Source organism: Camelina sativa, chromosome 9 (genome assembly GCF_030686135.1).
Source record: "Camelina sativa cultivar CO46 ecotype springtype chromosome 9, ASM3068613v1".
In the NCBI taxonomy this organism is placed as follows: Eukaryota; Viridiplantae; Streptophyta; class Magnoliopsida; order Brassicales; family Brassicaceae; genus Camelina; species Camelina sativa.
Genome location: NC_141888.1, coordinates 256,731 through 282,891, shown reverse-complemented (window position 1 = coordinate 282,891; position 26,161 = coordinate 256,731). Strand labels below are relative to the sequence as shown.

The window sequence follows — 26,161 nt, the reverse complement described above, 5'->3', positions numbered from 1 at the left end:
ACACCCCTAGGCTTTGCCTCCTTCCAGATCTAACAAAAGACTATGTCTTTTCCGGAAAGATTGTTAAAAATGGCAGGCTATGCCTCCTATACGATCAATATAAGGCTATGTCATTTCCGGACTGATCATTATACATATAGAGGTTCTGCCTCATTAATGATGAAATAAAAAGCTTTGTCTTTTATGGATTGATCATTATATATGATAGGCTCTGCCAACGATTAAAGAAAAGTTATGTCTATTAAATTCTTATATATAAGGCTATAGCTCTTAATTTTATTTTCTGAATTTATATGTTTGTTTATTCAATTTTATTTATTCGTAAAGAATAATTATATGTGTTATATAAGATTTAAAGACAATGAAATGTCTTTAATCAAAAATATATTTCTCTTATGAGAATATATTAGGCAAATGTCAATATATTTTAGACAGTGCAAAAAAATAATTGGAAGGTCTAATTATCGATGTCTTGTGTTCTCCAAAGTCTCAAATAAACTCATGGAGTTTCAAAGACATTTTGTCTGTATAAAATTATTATATTGAGACAATAAATAAATATGTTATCGCATGTTCAACCATATTGGAGACACACATATATATATATATATATATAATTATATCATGCAAAAATAAAGATGGCAAAATAATAGTAAAATATGAAATTTACTAATGCTTCCTTTAAGCATAGCATAACTAATCAATCCATCATGATCTATAAATGATATTAAATATCATTGAAATTTATGAAAAGAAAAATAAGCTTATTCAAGCATTGCATGCCTCCATTCACATTTTCTGAGGTAATATAATTTATATTATATTTGTATCAGTTTATTAAAATTAATTTTAAAATTCTATTTATTATTTATGGAGTCGATGGTTGTATACCTCCTCCTTAATTCTGTGGTATGCCTTCAGAATCATATAATGTTGGCTCATTCACCATCCTTTTTGGATTAACAAGCTCACTGTATATATATGATGGTTTGATTTCTTTAATAAATCCCTAAATTAAACCCCGAATACAACCGATCTGAAAGTAAGATTCGGTGCAAGATGAATAGTCATGAAAAGTCATCATCTTGAGAGGGGATGATACTAGACTCGCATCTTTATAAAAATCTAAGATAATACACATGACCGAAATCGGTATGTTGTTGATCCTTAAGTGGGATTCAGTACGAGATGATTGAACTCCAAGAGTTATCATCTCGAGGGGGAGAATTAAAAGAATCACACATCGACAATAAGTAGATAAATTTTGGTGAATTTGAAACCCCATAGCGATATAACTTTGGTGAAGTCATATCCCATAATTTATCACATATATGTCACATGTGATAAAGTGTAACATCCATGATGTTCACTCTCAAAATGAGCTATAATGAATCGTTCATAGTGCAACTCCAAAAGATTGTAAAACGATTCATGGTGATGTAGTCTCTATGTTTTTACATGGAACATGCAACTTTGCATGTAAAATATATTATATATGAGGCCAACAGTTTGAAAGATTTATTTATCGCATGTTATATATTCATGGTTGGAGATTAAATATTTCTCATTTTGAATATTATGGGTGTGTAATATATATTGTAAATGCTCCTCTACACCACATAAAAATATCATCCAAAGAGAATGAAATATATAGATGCGGGAGATAAGTCTCCGCTCTAATAATATAGAGCCATCTTATGAGAGATGTGCGTATTGCAAGATTTGCATCTCATCAAGTTGGATGATAAAAGTTCCCCTTCATTATGGGAGAATCATTGAATAGTAATCTTTGAACAAATGAATACAATGAATATGAACTTGAAAGTATTCAAAAGTTCAATAGATCACTATTCAAAACATATATTGCAAATCAAATGCAATAAGCTGATGGATGAGATTTCAGATAATTATTGATACCCACATAAATAAATATGAACTTGAAGTTCTAAGAAATTTCACATCCTAGCTAAAAATGCTCCAATAAAAATATGTCTCTGGCGGATGACATACTAAGTCTATGACACATAAGAAACGTGATAGACTACTTTGGTTCCTATGATAAATAAAATCCTCGAAAAGAAGAAGGAGCAAATTAAAAAGAGGATTATACTCTCAAAAGAGGAGCAAATGAACTTTTAAAGAGGAGTAGATAGACTCTTTAAGAAGAGCTAATAGACTCCCAGAGAGGAGCACACAGACTCCTAAAGAGGAGCAAGATACTTCTCTTGAGAAGTAGAGAAACCGATTGATATGGTTAATAACGAAATCAGGTACCTGAATAAGATCATTTATATAATGATTAAAGAGATCTCGATTAACCATGTCATTACGGGAAATATGGAACCAAAGACATAATGTCGACAATAAAAATATTATATCGCGCAATGTGATTAATGAGGATCATAAATCTCCGCTCTGTGAGCGTATAGATATATATATTGGCCAATAAAGAGGTAATCAAGTCTATATAAACTCGTATGAAAACGAGTAATATTTGGACTAGTGGTCAAAGCATCAAAAGGGTATAATGATATAACAAAATGGTGTGTCGCGCCATGTTTTGTTAATATACCTTATCAAACAAAATGGATGCTATATGAATGACTTGAAATATGCCTCATGGGATGCTTGAAGAGCTTACCCCGAATATATATGATATCATAATTATGTTCTCGAGAATTCATAACAGTGATGATTTTGAACATCATCAAAAAACTCTTGAAGAGTTATTTAAAATAAAAGATCTTGGAAAGACATGTCTCTAGATATTCTAAACTAAACATCTATCAAAATAAATGTTATATTAGTCACTTCTAAAGGAAGTCATATATATATATATATATATATATATATATATTCATATAATTAAGATCATGTATAAATGCTGACGAACATTATTTATATATCTTATGAATTTTGCATAAGCATTTTCTACTAATCTCTTTGCAGCATATAACTCATTCTCTATGAGTAGATTTTGAGATGAGTTAAAACGTATCTTCTATTGCAAAGGTATGATCAACTTGGACTTACTATCTTTTAGAAGCCCCATGTTTGGTCTTGTTGTTTTTGTAGGTGGAAGATTTATATCGGATGTATATAAAGATATATCACAAAACAGCGACTTCGGGACGTTTTAGTGACAGACTTTGGTCGTCGCTTATTCAAGTCATGCCAAAATAACTATGCTTCATATGCCATATCGAGAATCCATAATGGCTCAGATGATGCCCGAACATCAACTAATAGTTACCTGCCTAAGCCTGGAGCGTCGTAACATGTTGGTGAAGAACTTCGAACTGAGGGTTCAATCAGCATCAACTAGTTAATGCTTGTTGAGACCCATTAGCTAGAAGCAACCGAAGTGGTCACCAAAGCCAACAACATTGTTGTATATGTCGCCCATATTCAAAGGAAGCTACACCAAGAGCGACAAAAGAAGACATATTCCTCTCTTACACTCAAGAAGAATAAAGAAGTTGATAGCCAGTCAATCAACTCAAGTAACAATGTAGCAGAGTTATTTACAGATGTGCTTCCGACTACCTCATATAGAATGCATCTTCAAAGATCAAAAAGCATATTTTGAAGATGATACTTCCAGGGGGAGAATATGATGATTCGCGTGGCTGCACTCTTTTTCCCTTATCATGGTTTTTATCCCACTGGGGTTTTCTATAACAAGGTTTTTAACGAGGCAGCAAATAATACGCAAAAGATCGACCTCGACAGAGAATGTCAATGATGAAAGGGGAGATTGCATCACTAACGTTGGAAACTATAAAGCATGTTTACAAAGGTGTTTCCTACTTCAACATTCAGAAAGCATATTCATAGTATTGGAATGCGACATCTACGAGATCTGTGAAGTTTTTTCGAGGGGGAGTTTACACTACTGTACTCTTTTTTCCTTGTCATGGTTTTTATCCTATTGGGTTTTTCCATGATGAGGTTTTTAATGAGGTAGTATGTAACTCATCACTAGTGATGGATACTCAAGGGGGAGTGTTATAAAATTGTGTGAGTATACATCACCACAAGTGTCCCTCCTTCATGCAATGCATGTAACACTTGTGACACTTGTACACCACTTGTCAACAACTTCTCTACCCTTTTCTTTGTATTGTCATTCTATAAATAGGAGTCATGTAGAAGAGAAAAATAGTGAGAAGTCTTTGTATCTCTCTAAGTTTTTCTCTAGCTTCTCTCTAGTTTTCTCTCTCAAATCCATACACTCATCTCTCTAGATATCTTTTCCTTTGATTCATCTTATAATACACATCTTGTTGCCTACAAGCTTATAATATAGTTTACAACAGTTTCAATATTTTTTCTTTTAAATCTTTCAAAAAAAGTCGAAATGAAAGTACCAAAAACTGGAAGAGAGGTAAAAAGAAATATACAGTATTATGTTTCTCGCTATGACAAGAAATCAAGGAGCATGCATAGCTTACTCGATAGTTGACCAAGATCTAAAGATAGTAGACCAAGATCTAGGCTGCACAAAGGGCGTGATGACTTCAGATAATTTGAAATTCGTTAAGAATTTCGATAACTGTTGACCTATGATTTATTTATTTTTATTTAAGAAAGTGACCTCGTATAAATTTTTATTTGGAGAAAATTTCATGTGATGTTAGTCGAATAGATGATACACATAAAATTTCACATATAAAATTAAACAAAAGTTTAGTCAAGCTTTTCCAGTCACTTTCATAATTTCAAAATTATCTAGATTTCTAATTAAAGTTGAGTTTACTTGCATGTGTTACTTTTTGTTTCTCTTCAAACAATTTTAACTTAATAGTTTTGTTAATATCTAGAGTAAAGTTATTAATTAAAAGCTCAACAATTTTCAAAGATCTTAAAAGCTCAGCTTTCAAAGTTTTATATTTTCAATTTTCATATATTAAATTCTTTGAAATTATATTTTCAAATTAGGCTCTGTAAACATCATTTAAAAAGTAAAAGAAAAACACAAAAACAGATCTTTAAAAATATTAATATTAAAATAATATAATATTGTTTCTGGTTAATAGGATATCTGGATTTAGCCCCATAAATAATATAGTCATCTCTTAAGTCGTTGACACTAGATCTATGTGACCTCTAGGATTCGTCCTTTATGTTTTCATGAGTAGAATTAAGGACACTAACTGGGTACAATATATTTTTTTCTTAGATTTTAGAATCTAATCTTATGTACTGCATACATCATAATATCTTTGATTTTAAAATACTTAGGACCCGTGTTAGAGCACGGGTTGAAATTTCTTTTATTTATATTATAATTTTAGAATAAAATATAATTATATGATTTTTTCTAAAAAAAATTTTGGATAAAAAACTATGAAACAAAATCATATGTTAAATATGATGGCTTGAAAAAAATACATATTTTGTAAGCTTTATATTATTAATTTTGTATATTTATGTATGAGAAATGGTTATGTTTGTTGTTTATTTTTATTTAAATTTTTGAACATGTTTGGTAAAAGTGTTTTAGTATGACCCGTGCTTAGGTAAGATTTTAGTTTTAACTGTTCAATAAGATCCCGGAAATCACGATTAATTGTGATAAATTGCTAAAATTTTGTTCATTTTGATTTATAACAGTATATATATTGTAACAATACATGGAATAATACTAAAGAATTTATTTTGGAAATTATATAAATCATTAGAATATTCTCTTTCAGAATATTTTTTTTGGATATTCTTAAGTGTATTCATATAGCTTGGAGCAATTAATTTATAATCTTTTTTGTAACCAAACTATATTTAATCTATAACCTATTTTGTAACCAAGTTATAGAAATTATATAGTCTACAAAAATTGTTGTGTACTTTTTTTTTATCAACAAAAGATTAGCTAAAACGAGCCAATTTGGTGGAAAATTGTTTACATACAAAACATAATGCAGGGAGGTACGCGCTTGGCATGCCAGAGAGTCCACACTTACATTTGCGTTTCTAGACATAAGGTCGAAAATTCTGCCCTGTCTACCTGTATGTCGTCTAGAATTATATAATCTACAAAAATTGTTGTGTACTGTGTACTTCCGTTTTATTATATAGAGGATGTAAAATTATTTTAAAAAAAAAAAAGAGAAAAAAATAGTATCTTATGACTGAGACATTTATTAACATTAGTATAAAAATACGATATGGTGATGATAATCAAATTTCTTACACATGCCAAATTATACTAGTATTTGATACTATCAAAGATAATCAAATTTCTAACAATATTTCCTTCGTAACCGTCGTGCTCTCACTCTTGGGAAAGGCACATATCAAATTCTGTGAAATGCTTATTAATATATTTTAGTAAACGTTTCAAAATCCGAAGATTAATTATATATTGGCCAAACAGTTTGTTTGATTCTTCAGATTTCTCTTCGGGTTATCTGAAAAAGCATTTGTATTTGTTGCGCCCTCCTAATCCACTCCTTTTAAATGGCAGTTAGTGATTTAAACTTCACCATATAAATCCAAAATATTCACATGTTTCTCAGTTTCTCTTCCCTGACACACACTAAATATCTCAAAAGTAACGTCTCTTAACAATGAATATTTAATTGATCGTCAAAAAAAAAAAACAATGAATATTTAATTATTTATACTTAAAACTTAATTTCTCTTTTTTTTTTCTTTTTTTTTTTTTTTAAAAAAAAAACTTAATTTCTCACTTAGGCATCTCTCTTAATTCCCGCATTGACTGATCTCTGGAACTTGGAAGCTTCCAGTATCTCTCTCATCATCCAGACATTAATTTGGGTAGTGGTTTGGACGGTTACAGTCTGCTACATAGGATACGGGGAATTTCTGTAAGCTGTTTAAAAACATGGGCATGGTCGAAACTTGTATGGTTCTATTGAGCCAATCCAAAAAAAAATTCCTGGTTTAGCTCTTCATTCTAACAATAGGATTATTAATATTTTTGTAACGTATTTAAAACTTTCATTAAACTAAAATTCTTACAAACTACGTTAGAACAATTTTAACAATCTTTACTGATAAATTATTATTAGAATAAAGAGCAATATATAGTGTGTTATGATTATAAATATACATGTTCCCCACGTTGACATGCACGAACGTTTTTTTTTTTAAAGGAGTTCTAGATTTAACATTTGAACATTGCATATAATACTCTTAAGTTAAGTGTTATCCGTGCTAAAATAAGGATCCATGCAATGTTAAAAATTTAATCTAAACTTCTTTTTCAAAACAACTAAAAAACAAAATTTCTTCTTTCATGTCAGGGTGACAAACATGAAACATGCGTATGCATGCATCTTTGTCTTTTGGTCTTAACTTAATAATACATTAAAACAAAGAAATTAACAATGGGGGGACATAATTTAATTTGTCAAAGATGTTTATGATATTAGTTACAATTTTCTCTTTCTGTTTCTACACTACTATAATATATAGGGATATGCATGTACGTACGTACGTATTTGCATTTATTATCATGTTACAAAATATATTATACTAGGTTTTCCAGATACAGATAGATATGAACGGACTATATAAACAAGAAGGCACATCACCACTGAGGGGAGAGCTAAGTTAAAGCAAAAAGTTTTCATTCAATAACAACAACAAAAAAAACCAACATAGTTTCGTGATCTCTACCAAAAAAATATATATATGGCAGCACTCATCACCTTGTGATGTAATCACCATTTTGCCATTCTCCCCTTTCCACCGTCACTACTATTTCGGGGCGACCACGATCAGTGACCATGTGCATCGTCCAATCAGGGCCAAACACTTCCAAGGAAAAGGTGGCCCGATCCTCATCACAGGAACTGCCGGCACTGGCAAGTCACGGCTCTCCGTCGATCTCGCCAAACATTTTTCTGGCCAGATCATTAACTCTGATAAAATGCAAATCTAAAGTGGCATAGAGATTATAGCAAATCTTATCCCAGTCCATGAACAAGGTGGAGTCCCGCACCATCTTCTTGGTGATTTTTGCCTGGAAGATGGTAAACTTACCCCATCAGAGCTTTGTTCTTTAGCGACAGTGTCCATTTCTAACGGAAAACTCTCTATCACAGTGGGTGGATCCAAATCTTTCAATCATGCTTTCCTTGCCCGGCGTTTGACCCGGAAACTGATCCTTCGGTTGTAATTTGAGTCTTTCTTCAACATTCTCGGACCTAAGGTACAACAGATGCTGCATCTTCTGGGTGGATGTTTCGGAGCCAGTCTGTTCAAGCTCATGTGCAACAGCGTCGACCAGATACTCGAGTCAGGACTGTTCTAGAAGCTCGCAGCTTTCTATGACCCTATAGTAGATTCAGGGCCGAGACATGGGGTTCGGAAGACTATAGGGGTAGAGGAGTTTGATCGATACTATAGTAGTCTGTTTGGTACAGTCTAAAGTATCGATCAAACTTCACTACCTCTATATTCTTATGAACCCCAAGTCTCGGCTCTGAATCTACTATAGGGTCATAGAAAGCTGCGAGCTGCTCGAACAATCCTGACTCGAGTATCTGGTCGATGTGGTTGCATATATGCTGCAACAGGACCGGCTCGGAAACATCCACCCAGAAGATGCAGCATTTGTACATCAGGTTCGAGAATATCGTAGAAAGACTTGAATTAGGAGTGAAAGGATCAGTTTCTGGGTCAATATGTTGGGCAAGGAGAGCATGGTTGAAGGAGTTGAATCCACCCACTATGATACGGAGTTTTCCACTGGGAACTTTAGATATGGACAGTGTCGCGTAAGGATTAGTTTCCAGGACAAAACGTTGGGAAGGAGAGCATGTTTGAAGGATATGGATGAACCATAGGCCAGGAGTGGTCATGGAGTCCACTAAAAAAGATGGGCCCATTGACCAGAAGTATACATGAGGCCTACCCAAAATTTTTACGATCGGAACATTACAAAATTAGAACTCATGTGTCAAAAATTCAGTAAATCATGTGCCTTAACGTTCCATCTTGATTTCACTTTCAGTGGAAATAAAACTTGTCTAAAGGACAAAAAACCCAAGTTGTAATGTTGATGGAAGCTTCTACTGTATCTCACATGGCAAAACAAACAGTTTGCTTGAGAAAAATGAATCCTTCAAATTTTTTCAATTCAGTGTCTAGTCTACATTTTAACTCAATAGTGAATGGATCTTTAATTTCTCTCGCAAAGGAAGATAGAAGAACATACGCATACTATGTTGTCATCTTCTCTTGGCTAAAGAGCAAGAAGAAGGTTGAAAGAAAACTCTCTAAAAACCGTGGAGAATGCTGTGAATGTTTTACACACTACACTGTGTGGTCTTATTACTGGTCTTCCATTAAAGATGCATAAACACATTGTTGACAAACTCCTTGAACAGAAGGTACAAAGTCTCATATAATTCTTATGGCTTGAAACACTAGCTGACCAACAACCAGTGAATCTAAATTACTAAAATATCTTCAGTGATGTGTATGATTGACTGTAATGATGACACCTGAACGATGTTTCATTAGCCTTGCCTAGCATTACAGGACAATCAAACAGAACAAAACCGCATTCCTTCTCATGTTCTATTTCTTATCCATTAGAGAACCTTTTTTTGTGCAACCATGTGGTGTTTGGCCATGGGATGATGACAGCTTCTTCGACAACTCTCTCCAGTAAGATGCATTGATAGTTAATTAGTTAGTGTACCGTATTAGGAATGTCCATATCTGTAATGGGAGATTTGATTGATTCTAATCTCTCCTCTGCTTTATTAACAATTACTGCACATATATCTTCTTCCCTTTCTTGTGTATTAATTTGAGTATAAATTGTATCCTTATACTCAATAACAAATCATCAGTTTCTACAAGCTTATATGGTATTAGAGCTAGCAAAGAGATACCTCAAGAAAACCTAGCCGCTCTTTCTTATTTTTTTTCCTTTTTCCTCTCTCTCTTTCGACCATTTCTCCTTCAATGGCCTATGAAACCATTGCTGCTTCTGACAACACCGCTCTCCTTGGCGTCAATATGGCGAACTTCACTAAGCTCACGGCTGACAACTTTCTTATGTGGAGTCGTCAAGTCCATGCTCTGCTTAACGGGTATGCCCTTTCAGGTTACCTTGATGGAACTATTGTTGCACCCCCGTTGACTATCACTACCAATGGTGCTGTCACCACCAACCCTGATTGCACGCACTGGCAGCAGCAAGATCAGTTGATCTACAGTGCTTTGTTGGGTCTCATTTCAGTCTCGGTTCAGCCCATCCTCTCTGCCACTTCCACTTCGGCTGAGATCTGGGAGAAATTTTCCTCGACTTACGCCAATCCTAGTCGTGGCCATGTCCAACAGATCCGCCAATAAATCAAGCAATAGAAAAAGGGTAGTAAGTCCATTGATGAGTATGTTCAAGGGTTTGTAACCCGTTTTTGAACAGCTTGCACTCCTTGGTAAGCCTATGGATCATGATGATCAGATTGAATTCATTGTTGATGGCCTCTCTGAAGACTACAAGCAAGTGGTCGATCAAATCCAAGCTCGTGACGTTACTCCTTCGATAACTGAGGTTCATGAGAAGCTGTTAAATTATGAAATCAAGCTTCTCACCATGGTGTCTTCCTCATCCATCACTCCGATCTCTGCAAACACTGCTAGCTACCGCCCTTCTGGCAACCACAACTACAACAGCAACAATAACCAAAACACTCACTCGTGTGGTCAGCCTCGTCACATTTATCGTGGCAACTATCAACAGCACCAACACTCTCACCAACGCTCTGATCACCCCTCTCATGGCTATCAAGGCAAATGTCGGATTTGTGGCGTTTTTGGTCACAGCGCAAGTCGTTGTTCACAGCTTGCTCAATATTCTTCCTCCCAGCCTCGGGCAAACCTTGCTACTACACCTACTTCAGACCCTTGGTTACTCGACTCTGGTGCTACTCATCACATTGCATCTGATCTTGCAAACTTGTCATTGCAGCAGCCCTACAATGGTGGTGAAGCTGTCGTAATTGGCAACGGCTCTGGGTTACCAATCACCCACACTGGTTCTACATTTTTACCCTCTCTTACACGTCTTTTGTATCTCAACAATGTTCTCTATGTTCCTTCGATGCAAAAGAACTTATATATGTTTACAAACTTTGCAACGTTAATCAAGTATCAGTTCAATTCTATCCTTCATGTTTTCAGGTGAGGGATCTCAGAATGGGGGTCCCGTTACTCCGAGACAGCACCAGGAATGAGCTTTATGAGTGGCCTATCTCCTTGCCATTTGCTTCTACTTTCTTTGGGCAACCACTGATGTCAAAACCACCACAGCAGATTGGCATGCTAGACTAGGCCACCCTTCCCATCCTATCCTCAAAAGTATTTTATCTCGTTTTTCTTTACCGCATTTAAATCCTATTTCGCATCCTCTTCCCTGCAGTGACTGTTTGATTAATAAAACTCATAAACTTTCATTTTCGCAATCCTCCATTACCTCCACTTGACTTCTTGAATATATATATATTGTTTTTGTCAACCATTGGACCACAACTGGCCGGCCCATTAGCCAAATTCCTACATTCGTAGGAACCGGGACTCGATCCCGGGTGTGATGATGCCTTCTACAGTTAGACTTACCTCCTGCCACTGCACTAAGGTCACTTCACACCTCTTGAATATTTATTCACTGATGTTTGGACATCTCCTGTTCTCTCCATCGATAATTATAAGTATTATCTTCTTATCATTGATCACTACTTAAAATATACCTGGCTTTTTCCTCTTAAACTTAAGTCCCAGATCAGAGATGCCTTCATCCGGTTCCAAGCCCTTGTCGAAAATAAATTTCAGACTAAAGTGGGAACTTTATTTTCTGATAATGGTGGAGAATTTCTTGTTCTTCGTGACTTTCTCTCATCCAACGGCATCATTCATCTCACTTCTCCTCCTCATACATCAGAACACAATGGTCTTGCTGAACGAAGACATCGACACATTGTTGAGACAGGTCTTACTCTTCTTACTATGGTCTCTACTGTAGTTATATAAGTAATATTCCACCCATCCAGGCGTGTTTGAATTTTTTTGACCTACAACGCCCCGTCCTACGAAGTTTGCAGGACTAAAATACTATGCTAGCATTCGTTCTCAACACACTTAAAAATTACTTTAAAAATTTTAAAAAACATTTGTATAACTAAAAATAGTTTAATAACAATAAGAATAATTATTCTAAACATAATTTTGAGAAAAAAAATATTCTGAAATTTGTTTGATAAATTAAATATGTGGGGCGTACCCGCATTTGTAATAGCCATGCCCTGCAAGATCCGCTCTTTTGCGCAGTGTTATTTGTAGAACCAAGATGGAGCAGCCGTGAAGAAGTCCGCTGGCAATTTGCTCATATTAATAGATTAGTATTGTAGCCTATTAACTCAATGAATCATCCAAAGAAAGAAAAAAACCTTATCAACTCAATGTCGCAGTCAAGATTATATTTGAGAAATCGAAATAAATAGAAGCTCATACATAAACGTTTTGGCAAAGACAACCAATATTATGTTTGTTTTTATCAATATTTTATTGTAAATTGTAATAAAAGGTACCATAGGTATGCTAATTAAAGGTCTCAAATCAAGAAAATGTATGAGATAAGTATTCATATACTCATTCGGTTCCTTATTAATCCTATTAATCCTATTGTTAAGTTACCAATGTACTTTTACTAGGTTTTGATAATGAATTAAAATTTCAAGAAAAAAACTAAATGATACTATTGGTTTAGAGTTATAGAAAATTAAAAAATACAAAAAAAAAAAACATTTAGAATCAAGTTTTAATATGTTTTTTTAATATGTGTGAAAAAAAACTGAAAATATGATAAATTAGAAATAGAGGGAGCAGAGGGATAAACCCCACAGCAATGTGTCCCTCTGCGGTCAAGAGGAAACGAGCATTCACATGTTTTTCCATTGTCAATTTGCTCAACAGGTATGGTGCAAAGCTCCGTTAATGCCTTCGTTTGATCCCACCCGGATCTCCAGCCTTAGAATGGGAATCGAGCTACTTGGAAAACTGAAATGCCTGCCTCCAGTAGGAATCACTGATGGAAGACACGTAACAAGTTAGTTTTTGAACAGAAATCGATTTCAAGCATGGAAGCGGTTTTCCAAGCCATTGCGTATGCCAGAGAATGGTGGATCGCGCATGAACTACAAATCAAACACCCACCCAACCAAGATAGACAGGTCATGAGAGTGTTGAATGATGAACTTATCCATTGCTTCGAAGATGCTGCCTGGAATGAAGAATCAAAAACGGCGGGACTTGGATGGTTGTTCCTAGACCCGATTACGAAGGTAGAGATCAAGGGATCAGACGCAGCTACACAAGTCCTCTCCCCCCTTATTGCGAAAGCACTCGCGATGGATCGGGCTTTACAACACGCCTCAGATCTGGTTTACCAGAAACTTTCTCTTGCTTCAGATTCGCAGACGCTTATCAAAGCAACAAACATTGAGCTCCAATACAAGGAGATCCACGGGATTCTACACGACATCCTAGAAAGAACCATGAACTTCGACGAGATCAGCTTCAATTTCGTCCCTCGTGAGATGAACAGAAGAGCATATGAGATCGCAAAAAACGCTTTAACTTCCTTGTCTTTAATTTCACAGTTATGTGGTACAACCACCGATCAAAACTTAAGTCTTGTAACCTCTGAACCGAGGCATACCAACCCGGTTTAGTTATCTTTATGGAAAGATTTGGATTGACAAAGAAAAAAGAAATAGAGGGAGTATGTGCTAAAAATCAGTAATGATAAATATTTGACCCAAAAAGATATGCATCTCGATTATACATTTAAAAATGATAAATAAATTATGAATGAGGGTAAGCCAAATTGTGATGTTGATAGAGGCATCAATTGTGTCTTTTGGGACAACCAAAAAAACTTTGGTTGGTGATATGCTCAAATTTACCCTAGAGCTACTCTCTCAAATTAAGAGATCACTGCAGTACTTATGGGTCAAATTCCACAAGGACTCAAGACTACACAATAAATTATAGAGTTTTATAATTAAGCTAAACAAATTAAATTAAAATTAACATAGCAGCAATGCAAAATATTAAATAAAACTGTTGTAAATTCAGAGAATTAAAAAGCTAGATCTAGGGAATTTCTCAGAAAATTTTGAAATATTAAATCAATCAATAAATTAGGATTCAGACAATTAAGAACATATCTAGAACTTTAAACACTTTTGTAAATTAAATCAGTTCTCACTGCAAATAATATCTAAATTTAAAACCAGAAAATCTAAATCTCTTTGTAAAATTCTAGCTTAAAAATCAGCAATAAAATCAGGTTTAGATTATTCACAAATTATTAAATCAAATCTCTTTGCAAGAAATAATTTTGCTCATCAAAAGGTTTTATCAGGAAAATCAATTATATTCTCATATCAATTTATTTTCCTAAGTTATTAATTCTAGGTGATCAATCAAGAATTAATATGAAGAACAACCTGAGATGAAGATCTAGATAGATATTGAATCCTAAATAAACAGATCTAATAATTCATAAAATCCCTGTGAAAAATCCTAAACCTAACAAGCAAACTACTAAGACATAATCAATGAAAAACAATACATCTTTCTGAATAATAAGCAATTGAAATTAAAAAGAGTAAGAAGGAGTTCAAGAATTCTTCTCTACAAAGTAGATCTTTCTCTCCCAAAAGCTCTCAAAATCTCACAGGGTTGCAGAAAAATAAAACTTGCTAGAATAAAACTTAATGGTTTGTAAAACCTAAAAATACTATTTATATGTCCTAAAACACGTCAGGGACTTGTGTTGCAAATATGGAAAACTTTAGGGCAGATTTGTAAAACTTCCAAAACTTGTGATTCTTCATTGGCTGAAGAGGGTGTCGATCGATGCTAAGGCAGTGTCGATCGACACTCCCTCTCTGTTCTGACTCCAAGTTTGTTTCTTCTGAATTGATGCTCCAAAACGATCCAAATTGCTCCATTTTGCTCATTTCATTCCAAAATCCTAGAAAACATGTTAAAGACTCAAAAACATCCTAGAAACACATCAAAAGACACTAAAAGGCTCTTTACATCATGGTTAAAAACCACAAAAACATGATATATCAGTTGGGTAAAGTGAAACAATCAAGTCTTCTTCATTTCAATTCCTATATTTTAATACAATCTTTCATGCATCTTTGATATGTCTTTTTTTATCTATTTTATTTATCTAAGATGATGGAAGAAGAAAATTGATGATTTCAAAAGGAAGACGGAAGAGTAGATTATTCTGTTATTGTCTTCTCTTGGCTTTAAAGCTTCTAAAGGGCAAAAGGAAGTGCAAAACTATCTAACACTAGAGCCACGTACGGCGGCGGCAATGGACAAGCTGGTGAAGATATTGGCGGCTGAGCTTGGTTTCACTGCGTGGGTATTGTCGTTGTCGTTTTCGTTGTCTTATCTTTTATTGGGTCGGGACCATCTCAACCATTCATGACAGCACCAGACAAACCCTCATCATCGGACAAAAACATCCATATAATTATGTATTAATTTAAAAATATTTTAGAAAATTAGTATTTTCTAAAATAATCGGAATCGCCCAAAAAAATATTTATGTGATTTGATGATAACTCAGTTAATAATCTTAGCTACTTGAATTACTCGTATATGTGACATGATTGAGTTAACCAACTTGCACTTTCTAAGTATGTTTTGGATATGATTCAACTTGTTAATTTATGATCCAGTTCGTATCAAATATTTAAAGTAAAATTTTGATATATAGATTTTTATATATTACTCCTGTGATAACAGAATTTTCATCGAGGGTATCAATTCTCTTTGCAGTTTTAGTACAAAAAATTATCAATCCAAATGGTTGGTAAGCTAGCTGATAGAATGCAATAAAAAACAAGTAAATCAAGCCAAGTAATGGAATGAGTTTTTTACTAACAGCCTAGTATGAACAGAAATATAAAGAACAAAGCAAAGAACTACTTGCCCGAGGTACACGATGCAAGTAATCGAGTACCGGATCGAGTAGATGGTCGGGTAACAGGAAAATAAGAGCACAAAGATGAACAGCTCGAGGCTCTACTCGAAGCTGTTGATCGAATACCATTTCGGGTAAAAGGTCGAGTTAAAGATGAAAGCTTAAACAATCAAAATATAAAATCTCCTATGGATGGGGTAATCGGATCATAAGTATTCCTAGTCGACTTACAATGTTTTACAAGCTTCTAGCAGTTTATTCTCTAGACAGTGAATCTCTAACCCTTGCTAATCCATTCTCATGGTAAAAACAATCAACCTTAATCAATTCCTTACCCAACTTTCGTTGGAGAAACATGACCAAGCAGGCAATAACATCCGATCCACTAATGTCAATGAATTCCTTACTCATCTAATCTCTTAGGCTAAGTGAACAGATATCTAGCATTAGTTGGTTCAAGCGCTTAAACAAACATCTCTCGATGGCAAAACACCATAGATCTAGTCTCAACCTCTCGGTCTGAAATCAGCATTAAGAACGCTAATCCAGAAGGAAATTTTAATAAGAACAATCAATCTAAAACATCCTAATCGATCAGGAACACTTACTAGCCTATCTCATCCTTAGTAACCTTGGTTCACTACTTAGATCTCATATTAATCGACATACACGCATAAACGAATGACAATTTCATAAAATAAAAGTAGGTGATGTATTGAAAAAGAACAATAAAGTAATCAAGAATCAATGTAGAAGATTCGCAAAAATAGAATAAAAGGAAATCCTATCAAAGCCTTTAAAAGTAAAATCAGTTCTCGCTCTCTCTCTCTGTAGCTCTCGCTCTCTCGTTTCTCTCTGTGTGGCGTGTTTTCTTCTAAAAAAAATAGGAAAGGGTTTATATATGGAAACCCTTTTTACCTAGCCGCACATCACTGCCCGAAGGCCTACATGAGGTTAGGGTTGGGCACCTCCTCGGGTTGGACTTCGGGTAGTTCTTCTTGCACTCGGATCCGCTTGATCGGGTTTAGGTTCGGGCTGTTCTTCTTGCACGATCACACCATCGGGTACATGCTTGGGTTTCACCTCATTCTTGCTTTATTTAGGTTCCAAAACACATGTTTTCATCCAAAATGCACAAATGCAACAATGCAGCACCCTAAATAACCTAAATGAAAATATCTAAAGTTAAGAACCTAAAAATGCTAAATTTAAGTTATATACAATGCAAAACATGACTAAAAAGATGCATAAAAATGGGTAAAGTAGAGAGTTATCATCCTTAAAAAATTTAGGCTTTTTACAAAAAACAAAAAAAAAAAAAAGAACCAAAATATCCACTTTCAAAAAAATTAGAAACTGCCGTTTGATGATATTTATGACGGTACGTAAACACAGTGCTATCGTGTTACAGCGGCGCGATCATTCTTGTAAGTCTTTTTGAAATATTTAAAGTCCCTACAAAACTTTACAAAAAAAAAAAAAATTATACCTTTTAAAATTGGCAGCAGTAAAAGTGATGAAGATGTGAAACAATGGTGTTTATTTTTCTTACAAGAATAATGGATAGTGTCTTGGATATATATGAAAATGGCTACAGAAAAAAAAAGGAATCTTGAAGATCCTCCCATTTATCATTATGATTTGATAAATTTAGTTCAAAAAAATAAATCTCTCATATTCTAATGAACAAAAACAAAAAAAGAGAGAGAAGAGCGACGGCGATGGTGGAGTTACGTTTCTAGGGTTCTAATCTGTGATGTGGGTACTCTATTCGGATTTCATATCGGTTATTAATGGATTTCGCTGGGTTCTGGTGGGTATCTCTGGATTCAATTTCCCTTTGCTGCATCTGGGGATCGGATTGAAGATTCGATTTTGCAATTGGGGGAAAGTTTCGAAATTTGGGTCTGTCGGATGGTCTCAATCGTATATCGGTCGGATTGTGGTGTCTCATTTATGGGAAATCTTAGTGGATTATCCCGTAATGGGAAATCAGGGTTGTGAGATGAGGTTGCGTGGAAGTCATCTAGATTCCTTCTTTGGTTTATCTGATACTTTTTGGGTTTTATACGGTGGATTTCATGGGCATATCCGATTGCCATCTCTGGTGATTCGTTTTGAGATTCGGATCTGTAAAGGGGACACAGTTGGGCGATTTGAAATTTGTTTTGTGGTATCGCGGATTTCTTTCCTATTGAGAGTCGATTGCTTTGAATGGTCTCACATCTCTCATGATTGTGGTTGCTCGTTTTGACATGGAGTTATGGTCTTCTTTCCCATCAGATCCGTAAAGATTGGCTATCATTGGCGACGAAAGGAGATTTGCTCTCTAGCAAGGAAGCGAATAAATAGCGAAGATCCCTTTTTCAATTATCGACGATATGGTTTTAATTTGGAAACTGGAGATTCTCTGGGTTCAATGGTGATTGAAGTTTTCCAGTTTTTATCGTCCTTGAGATTTGATGGGTATTTACGAGCTGCTTCCACCGGTGATAGCGGGATTGCTTCATGTGGCAGAGTTTTGGTAATGTTACGGATCAGATCCTATCTGATTGAGTGGCAATGGAAAAGGACAAAGATTTGGTCCTCTTTTTCGACAGCTTTTACGGTGTGTTTGGATACGATTCTGGTAGTGGCATATCGCGAGGATATCAATTATCTTTATTGTGCTGATTCGATGGGTCTTCTCGTAAGGTGGCTTTGGCAAGTTTGGGTGTATATAAAGGATCGTTTCTCAGTGTTCAATCCTCATCACAACATCCTTGCATTCATCTTTTCAGCTTTTGAGCGCTTTCGGTTCTTGTTTATTTGGTGTGTTTCAATCTTTGTGGTGAGGGTCATCATGTCTCAGAGTGGGCTCTTGGGGAAGAATGTGGAGGGAACGAGTGATAAGGGGTTGATGCCTAAACGGAGAATCAAGATACCTTATTTCGACAACTCTGCTTTGATAGCAGGATACTCTAAGACGGTGGTGGGACGCTGTATGAACCCCAGGAAGCAAGACATGAAGTCTCTCCTGATCATGCTCCCCCAAGATCTGGCACTGGGAAGGTCGTGGGTGCTGACTTAGGTCTTGGAAAGTTTCAGTTCGACTTCGATAACGAGGATGATATCACAGAGATCCTCCACATGGCTCCTTTTCATTTTGATCGATGGATGGTTTCCATGGTGCGCTGGAAACCAACGGTTGACCCGGATTACCCTTCGGAGCTAACCTTTTGGATTCGAGTCTTGAACGTTCCGTTCCAATTTTGGGCTGAACCAACATTCCGCAGTATCGGCTCTGAACTTGGTCGGGTGGAGATGGTTGACATCGATGGTGGAAGAGTACAAGTCACGGTGAATGGTTTCAAGCCTCTTTGCTTTGAAACGGTTATTGAGTTCTATAATGGAGAGGAGACAATTGTCAACCTTCGTTATGAGAGGCTTCATGGTTTTTGCAAGAAATGCAACAGCTTGTGTCATGATGTGGATCATTGTCCTTTGTGGGCTTATGAGAAGATCACTCCAGCTTTGCACACTCCGATGGAAGAAGATACGGTTGGTTCTTTACAGAGTTACAAAGGGGCTGTCACTAAAGACAGGAACAAAGGTAAAGGTAAGGAAGTGGAGAATAGAGGGTCCGCATATAATAATGCTAGCCAGCGACCTCCTCAGGGGAAGCAGGATTCAGGGTTCAAGAGTCGGTCAACACGGGAGGTTGGTGAACCTTCATCCAAGCCGCGTCGATCCACTTCTTATGTGCCGGTTAACGACAATCGTCATATGGCTAAACCTGCGGTGACTACTTCTTCTTCCTCGGGTGCAGTTTTGGTTGAGGAGATGGAACCGGGACAAATCCCAGCTGTTACTGATCAAGGGGTGCTGCAGTCTGCCACTTTTGGTGTTCCACCTCTAAAGAGGGTTAGAAGACCTCTCTTTCAGGATCCAGCGGGACTTGTGGATGTCTCTGGTGCGGAAGAAACGCTGGCAAGTGCAGGCTTAGCTCTTCCGACTGATGGTTTGTCAGGTACACAGTCTACTGCTTCTAACGTTGAGCAGACGGGTTCTACAGAGGTGAATCTTGGTGAACCTCCAGTGGTGACAACTAACCCAGTTCTGGCAGCGAGTCAGGAAGAGCCTTTGGTGGAAGGGAAAGTTCCTGAGGTTATTACTGATCAAATAATGGAGGAGGAGGAACCTGCGGATACAGAAATTGAGACCATTGATCCCAATCAGAAGAATGGTGGAGATATTGATGACTTGATGGTTGAGCCAGTCTTGGATCTCCCTTCGGTTACTGCAGCTCTTGAGGGCGAGATAGCGGACAGCGAGGGAGGCTCTATGGATACGACTATTGATGCAAGTACTACATCTGCTGGGGTTTCGATGGTTGACAAGGTACGCAAGGCTAAGCCCCCTATGGCTCTCAAAGGAGCAGCTTCAAAGAAATTGAATGTGTACTTGCGTACAACACCAAGGAAGCGTCCGGCCCCTAGGATGACTGATCCAGCTGGGGATGGAGCAAACCCGAAGAACCAGGAACAGGAGAAGGGACCAACCGGTGGATCTAAGCCACCAAAACCAACCATGGATAAATGAAGATTTTAAGTTGGAATTGTCAAGGGCTTGGGAATAAAGCAACTATTGGGTATCTTAGGGATTTATGGGGGAAGCATAGGCCTGATTTTTTATTTTTATCTGAAACTAGACAGCCTTTTTCCGTTTTGGAACCTTTTGTTGGTCATTTTGGTTATTCAACCTTAAAAACGGTTGATCCTATTGGTTGTAGTGGCGGTTTAGCCTTATTTTATAATAATAATAATAATGATGTTTCTGTTTTATTTGAGTCTAACCGGCTAATTGAGGTGGAACTTACTTATAAAGGACAAATTATTTATTTTACTTTTGTTTATGGTGACCCGGTTCCATCAAATCGTGACATCGTATGGCAAAGATTGACAAGAGTTGGTCTTTCTAGGGACTCCCCTTGGTTTTTGGTAGGAGACTTTAATGAGTTAAAAGGCAACTATGAAAAGCGTGGAGGGAAGCTTCGCCATGCATCTTCCTTTGTTGGTTTCAATACAATGATTCGTCACTGTGGTTTACTAGAATTTCCTGCGATAGGTGATAGCTTGTCTTGGCGGGGCTGGCGGGACAAGAAGCCAATTCGTTGTCGTCTTGACCGAGCTTTAGCTAATGAGAAACTTCATGATCTTTTCAAGGATTCCTTCACGGAATATTTACCAATGATAGCTTCGGACCATAAGCCGGTTTTAGCTTCTCTAGAAGACAAAGTTCGGCGAGGGAGGAGCGTCTTTCGGTTTGACCGACGGTGGATTGAAAAAGAGGGCTTCTTTGGAGCTATTTCAGAGGGTTGGGCTCATGGGGAGACAGGGAACAATGGAAACTTAATGGACAAAATAAGAAAGTGTCGCCAAGCAATTTCCCGATGGCGGAAAGCGCAGGCCCCGTTTGGTCGGGAAACGATTGAGGACTTAAAGTCTCAATTGGCAACTGCCCAGGCGGATGACTCTGTATCTGTTGAGGTTATTTCGGAAATGGCTTGGAAGCTGCGTGAAGCTTATCGGGATGAAGAGATTTATTGGTATCAGAAAAGTCGAAGTCGATGGATGTGTTTTGGGGATCAAAATACAAGCTATTTTCATGCCCAAACGAAATTAAGGAGAGCTAAAAATCGCATTGTCGGGATGCATGACGAGGCTGGACATTGGGTTACGGAGGAAACTAAGGTTCAGGATATAGCAGTTTCTTATTTTCATGAGGTCTTCACATCCACAGATCCTACGGATTTTGAGGACGCATTGGGTGAAATAAGCACTTCTATCACAGGAGAAATTAATGAGACACTGACTCAACCAGTCACAGAACAGGAAATCAAAGAGGCTTTGTTTATGATGCATCCTGATAAAGCTCCTGGACCGGACGGTATGACGGCTCTTTTTTATCAGCGTGCATGGGATACGGTTAAGGCTGATTTAAAGCTTTCGGTAGAATCTTTCTTCCAGGGTGATAATTTTGACAAATGCCTAAATAGGACAAATATTTGTCTTATCCCAAAAGTGGATAAACCGACCCGGATGACTGAGTGGAGGCCTATTAATTTATGTAATGTTGGTTACAAGATTATCTCGAAGATCTTATGTCAGCGACTACGTAAGTTCTTGCCAGCATTGATTTCTGAGACACAATCGACGTTTGTGGAAGGACGGTTAATTACGGATAATATCTTGATTGCTCAGGAGATGTTTCACGGCCTCCGCACCAACCCCTCTTGTAAGGGAAAGTCCATGGCCATTAAAACAGATATGAGTAAGGCCTACGATCGGGTAGAATGGGCTTTCCTTGCGAATTTATTGCGGAAATTTGGATTCTGTGACAAATGGATTTCGTGGATCATGTGGTATGTGACATCAGTGGAATACAGTGTTCTATTAAATGGTCAATCCCATGGATCCATAATTCCTTCTAGAGGACTTCGTCAGGGAAACCCCTTGTCACTTTATCTTTTTATCCTTTGCACTGAGGTTCTCATTGCAAATCTGCAAAAAGCAGAAAGGTCTAAACTTATTACGGGGATCCGGGTATCGACTGCTTGTCCGGCGATTTCGCACTTACTATTTGCAGATGATAGTCTGTTTTTCTGTCGGGCCACGAAGGAGCAATGTGAAGTTATCCTAGGGATCCTCAGACAATATGAACGGGTTTCTGGACAGCGGATAAACTTCCAGAAGTCTTTGGTTCAATTTGGACACTCAGTAGATGCAGGCATACGTGAGGAATTAAAAGGCATCCTGGGTATCACCACTTTGGGTGGCATGAGCTCTTACTTGGGAATTCCGGAAAGTCTTGGTGGGTCGAAAACAAAATTTTTTTCCTTTGTTCAGGATCGGCTGCAAAAACGGGCTGGTGGATGGCCTGCTAGGTTGCTGTCTCGGGGAGGGAAAGAGGTCATGATCAAATCGGTTGCGACCGCTGTCCCTACTTTTGTTATGTCCTGTTTTCGTCTTCCGAAAACAGTTACATGAAAACTTACTAGTGCAATCTCTAATTTCTGGTGGAGCTCTTCAGGGGAAACACGTGGTTTACATTGGATTGCTTGGGACAGGCTGTGTGTTGATAAGCAGCTTTGGCGGTTGATTTCAGTACCAGATTCTCTATTTGCAAAGGTTTTCAAAGGCCGATATTACAGGCATTCTGATCCATTGGATCCAATTAAATCTTATTCTCCATCTTATGGATGACGGAGTATGATTTCTGCTCGCTCTATGGTGAACAAAGGACTCATTAAACGGGTAGGATCTGGGGCTTCCATTTTAGTATGGTCTGACCCCTGGATTCCTGCTCAATCCCCGAGACCAGCATTGCGTTCAGGATCGCCAGTCGATCCAACGCTTAGAGTTGAAACTTTCATTGACAGGACTTCGCATTCCTGGGATTTGGCATCGCTTTCGGCTTCTTTCGAGCCGGAGGATGTAGCCCTTATTTCTGCTTTACCCCTTGGTAATCTGGCCACACCGGATAGCTTGGGTTGGCATTTGACAAAAACCGGGGTATACACCGTTAAATCTGGATATCAAGCTTTGCGTCAGAAACCGGACAATGATTCCCCTGTCTCCGGTCCCAATATTATTCCTCTACAGGCATTTGTCTGGCAAATTCGGTGCCCACCAAAACTTAGACATTTTTTATGGCAAGCAATTACGGGTTGTATGGCGACAACAGCTAATCTGCGGCGACGTGGACTTAGTTGTGACATGGAGTGTGCAATTTGTGGAGGAATGGAGGAGACCATTAATCATGCCCTTTTCTTATGTCCTCCGGCTAGGCAGGTTTGGGGATTGTCCCAGTTCCCGGCATCCTTGGGTAGCTTCCCTTCAAACTCTGTCTATGATAACATGGATTCATTATTTTGGAGATTTCAGGACACTCCTTCGGTAGAAGTGTTCCCGTGGATTCTCTGGTATATCTGGAAGGCCAGAAATGATAAATTGTTCAGCAACTTGGACTCTAATCCGTTAGCGATCTTACGAATAGCGGAAGAGGAATCAAAGCTTTGGTCTTTAGCCCAGGAGGATCCTTTAGGCTCCTCACCTCAGGGTGGATCTCGACATCCATCTAGGTCTACGGTTTCTTTGGTAACGAGGCAAGCGGATATGGATCTTGCCACCGATGTTTTGTGGATGGATCTTGGAAGGCGACTGACCAGTTTATAGGTAGAGGATGGCATTGCATTTCTCCTGAGGGAGAATCTCCCACTATGGGTGCATCTAATTCTCGCCGTAGCTTGTCACCCCTCCATGCAGAAGTGGAAGCCCTAATATGGGCAATACGCTGTATGATTGGCGCGGATAATGAGAAAGTTGTGTTTCTCACAGACTGTTCTGATTTGGTGAAGATGGTGTCTTCGCCTTCTGAGTGGCCTGCTTTCAAGACATATTTGGACGTTATCGAAGAAGACAAGGATGAATTTCTATCATTTCTGTAGTCCAGATTCCCAGATCACAAAATGGTAGTGCGGACAAACTGGTGCGTCGAGCTAGAGTGGAGTCGCATCCAGTCACCTTTGTGAACAATTTTCCTTCTAATTGGCTCGTTTGAGCCAATCTTGTATTCTGATGGCAAAAAAAAAAAAAAGTTGTTGAGTAAATCAAAACTAACCCTATTGTTTCTTGACCATTTTAATAAGATGTTTGCTTCTTTTGTATGATTATTGTTTACTTGCATGCTGTATGAGCATTCATCTAACTTTATTTTTTTTGGTAAAAGGTTAAATTTTGTACCATTTTTTATTTGTGACAGCAGTTACAGAGACAACAAAGAAGACGGAAAGACCAAAAACTAGAAAGAACAAAAAAAACGGTAAGAAGGCAAAACGATTAGCAAATAGCATAAGTCCAAAGAAGAAACACCAAATCTGAACCGGGAAGCTCAGATATTTGCGTATATGTATTCTTGAAATGCTATATGTATCGACTGAATATAGTGATTATCTTTTTAATTCTTCATCTATGCTTGCCGATCAATAATGTATGATTTATTTGTTATCTTGCATATTTTTGGGTTGATTAACTCTCCAAAATCTTGTTTAATTGAATGAGTAGAAAAGCGAGACGTTATTACTTGGGGTATACAGTTGAGTTATGGTCCTTATGGAGTATATTCTGAACATATATAGTTGAGTTACTTGAGCATAGTAGTTGGTGCCACAACAATGGATCAATTATACATCAATGATTTGGGTTCTAAAACTATGTCTATATATCCCATGTTTATGAATCTCAAATATATCTTATTTGCCTACTGATTTACTATTATTGATTTATACTTGCTTCAGTTTCATGACAACCAAACAACAATCTCATATTCTTCGTCTTTCATTCATTGCTCACCACGAACTATGAGTCGCTTTTGAAAATTTCCAAAACTGATGAATATTTTGACTTTGATTGGGCGGTTTTTGAAATCAACTTTTTGCAAAAAAAAATGAATATTGCCTAGTTGATGATGGGTCATCTCTTTCATTTCTGGAAGATACAGTACAACTATTTTTTCCCCGTTAAACTAATGTGATAGTCAGAATCAAATATAATCAAGAATGACTTACTTGATCAAGCCGGCACAAAAAACGGTATAAAAATATCTTCGAAATAAACAATCACTTCCACATATCTAACATTCACATATCAATGGTCTCTATATAAGCAAATCACTTTCAGAAAATCACATTGAACAACCTAATATCTACAACAAAAGACCTCAAAATCTTCTCTCAAAATGACGAACAAGATCTTCTTTCAGTTGACAGGAGCTTATTTGGTGCTGGCATTGATGATGATTGCCATGGTCTCGGCCCAATACGATAACGACAGCAATGACCACGCAACAACACCAAGCTCCGCCGTCATTGTTGCCGTCGATATCTTCATCGGCTTGGCCGTAGCCACTGTGGCTCTGGTGGCTGGCTTCATAATCTGAATTCAGTAAATTCCTTGTTTTTGGCTTTTCATGACAGTTGTTTCTGCTTTTAAAATTTTCATTGCTTGGGAAAAGATTTATGTCAACTCGTTTTAGTCAATTTGATATACAATTAAAAAAATTCGAATCCCACTAAACATAAGCAAATACACCGATCAAAAACATTGGATATAATCTCTCGACTGACCT

The 26,161-nt window shown here is 37.1% G+C and overlaps 1 protein-coding gene and 1 pseudogene across 1 annotated transcript; both read left to right on the top strand.

The window, feature by feature from the left end:
- Window positions 1-7,688: 7,688 nt before the first annotated feature.
- Window positions 7,689-8,398, top strand: LOC109126356 (adenylate isopentenyltransferase 6, chloroplastic pseudogene; annotated as a pseudogene).
- A 4,720-nt stretch (window positions 8,399-13,118) lies between these two features.
- Window positions 13,119-13,712, top strand: LOC147937517 (uncharacterized). The gene has a single exon (XM_087464149.1). It carries the CDS (start codon window positions 13,119-13,121, stop codon window positions 13,710-13,712), a length of 594 nt encoding a protein of 197 aa, XP_087320275.1.
- The last annotated feature ends 12,449 nt before the right edge of the window (window positions 13,713-26,161 follow it).

What these genes read in the sequence shown, in the direction of transcription:
- LOC147937517 (XM_087464149.1), top strand. Translation starts at nt 13,119, where the DNA reads ATGGAAGCGGTTTTCCAAGCCATTGCGTATGCCAGAGAATGGTGGATC.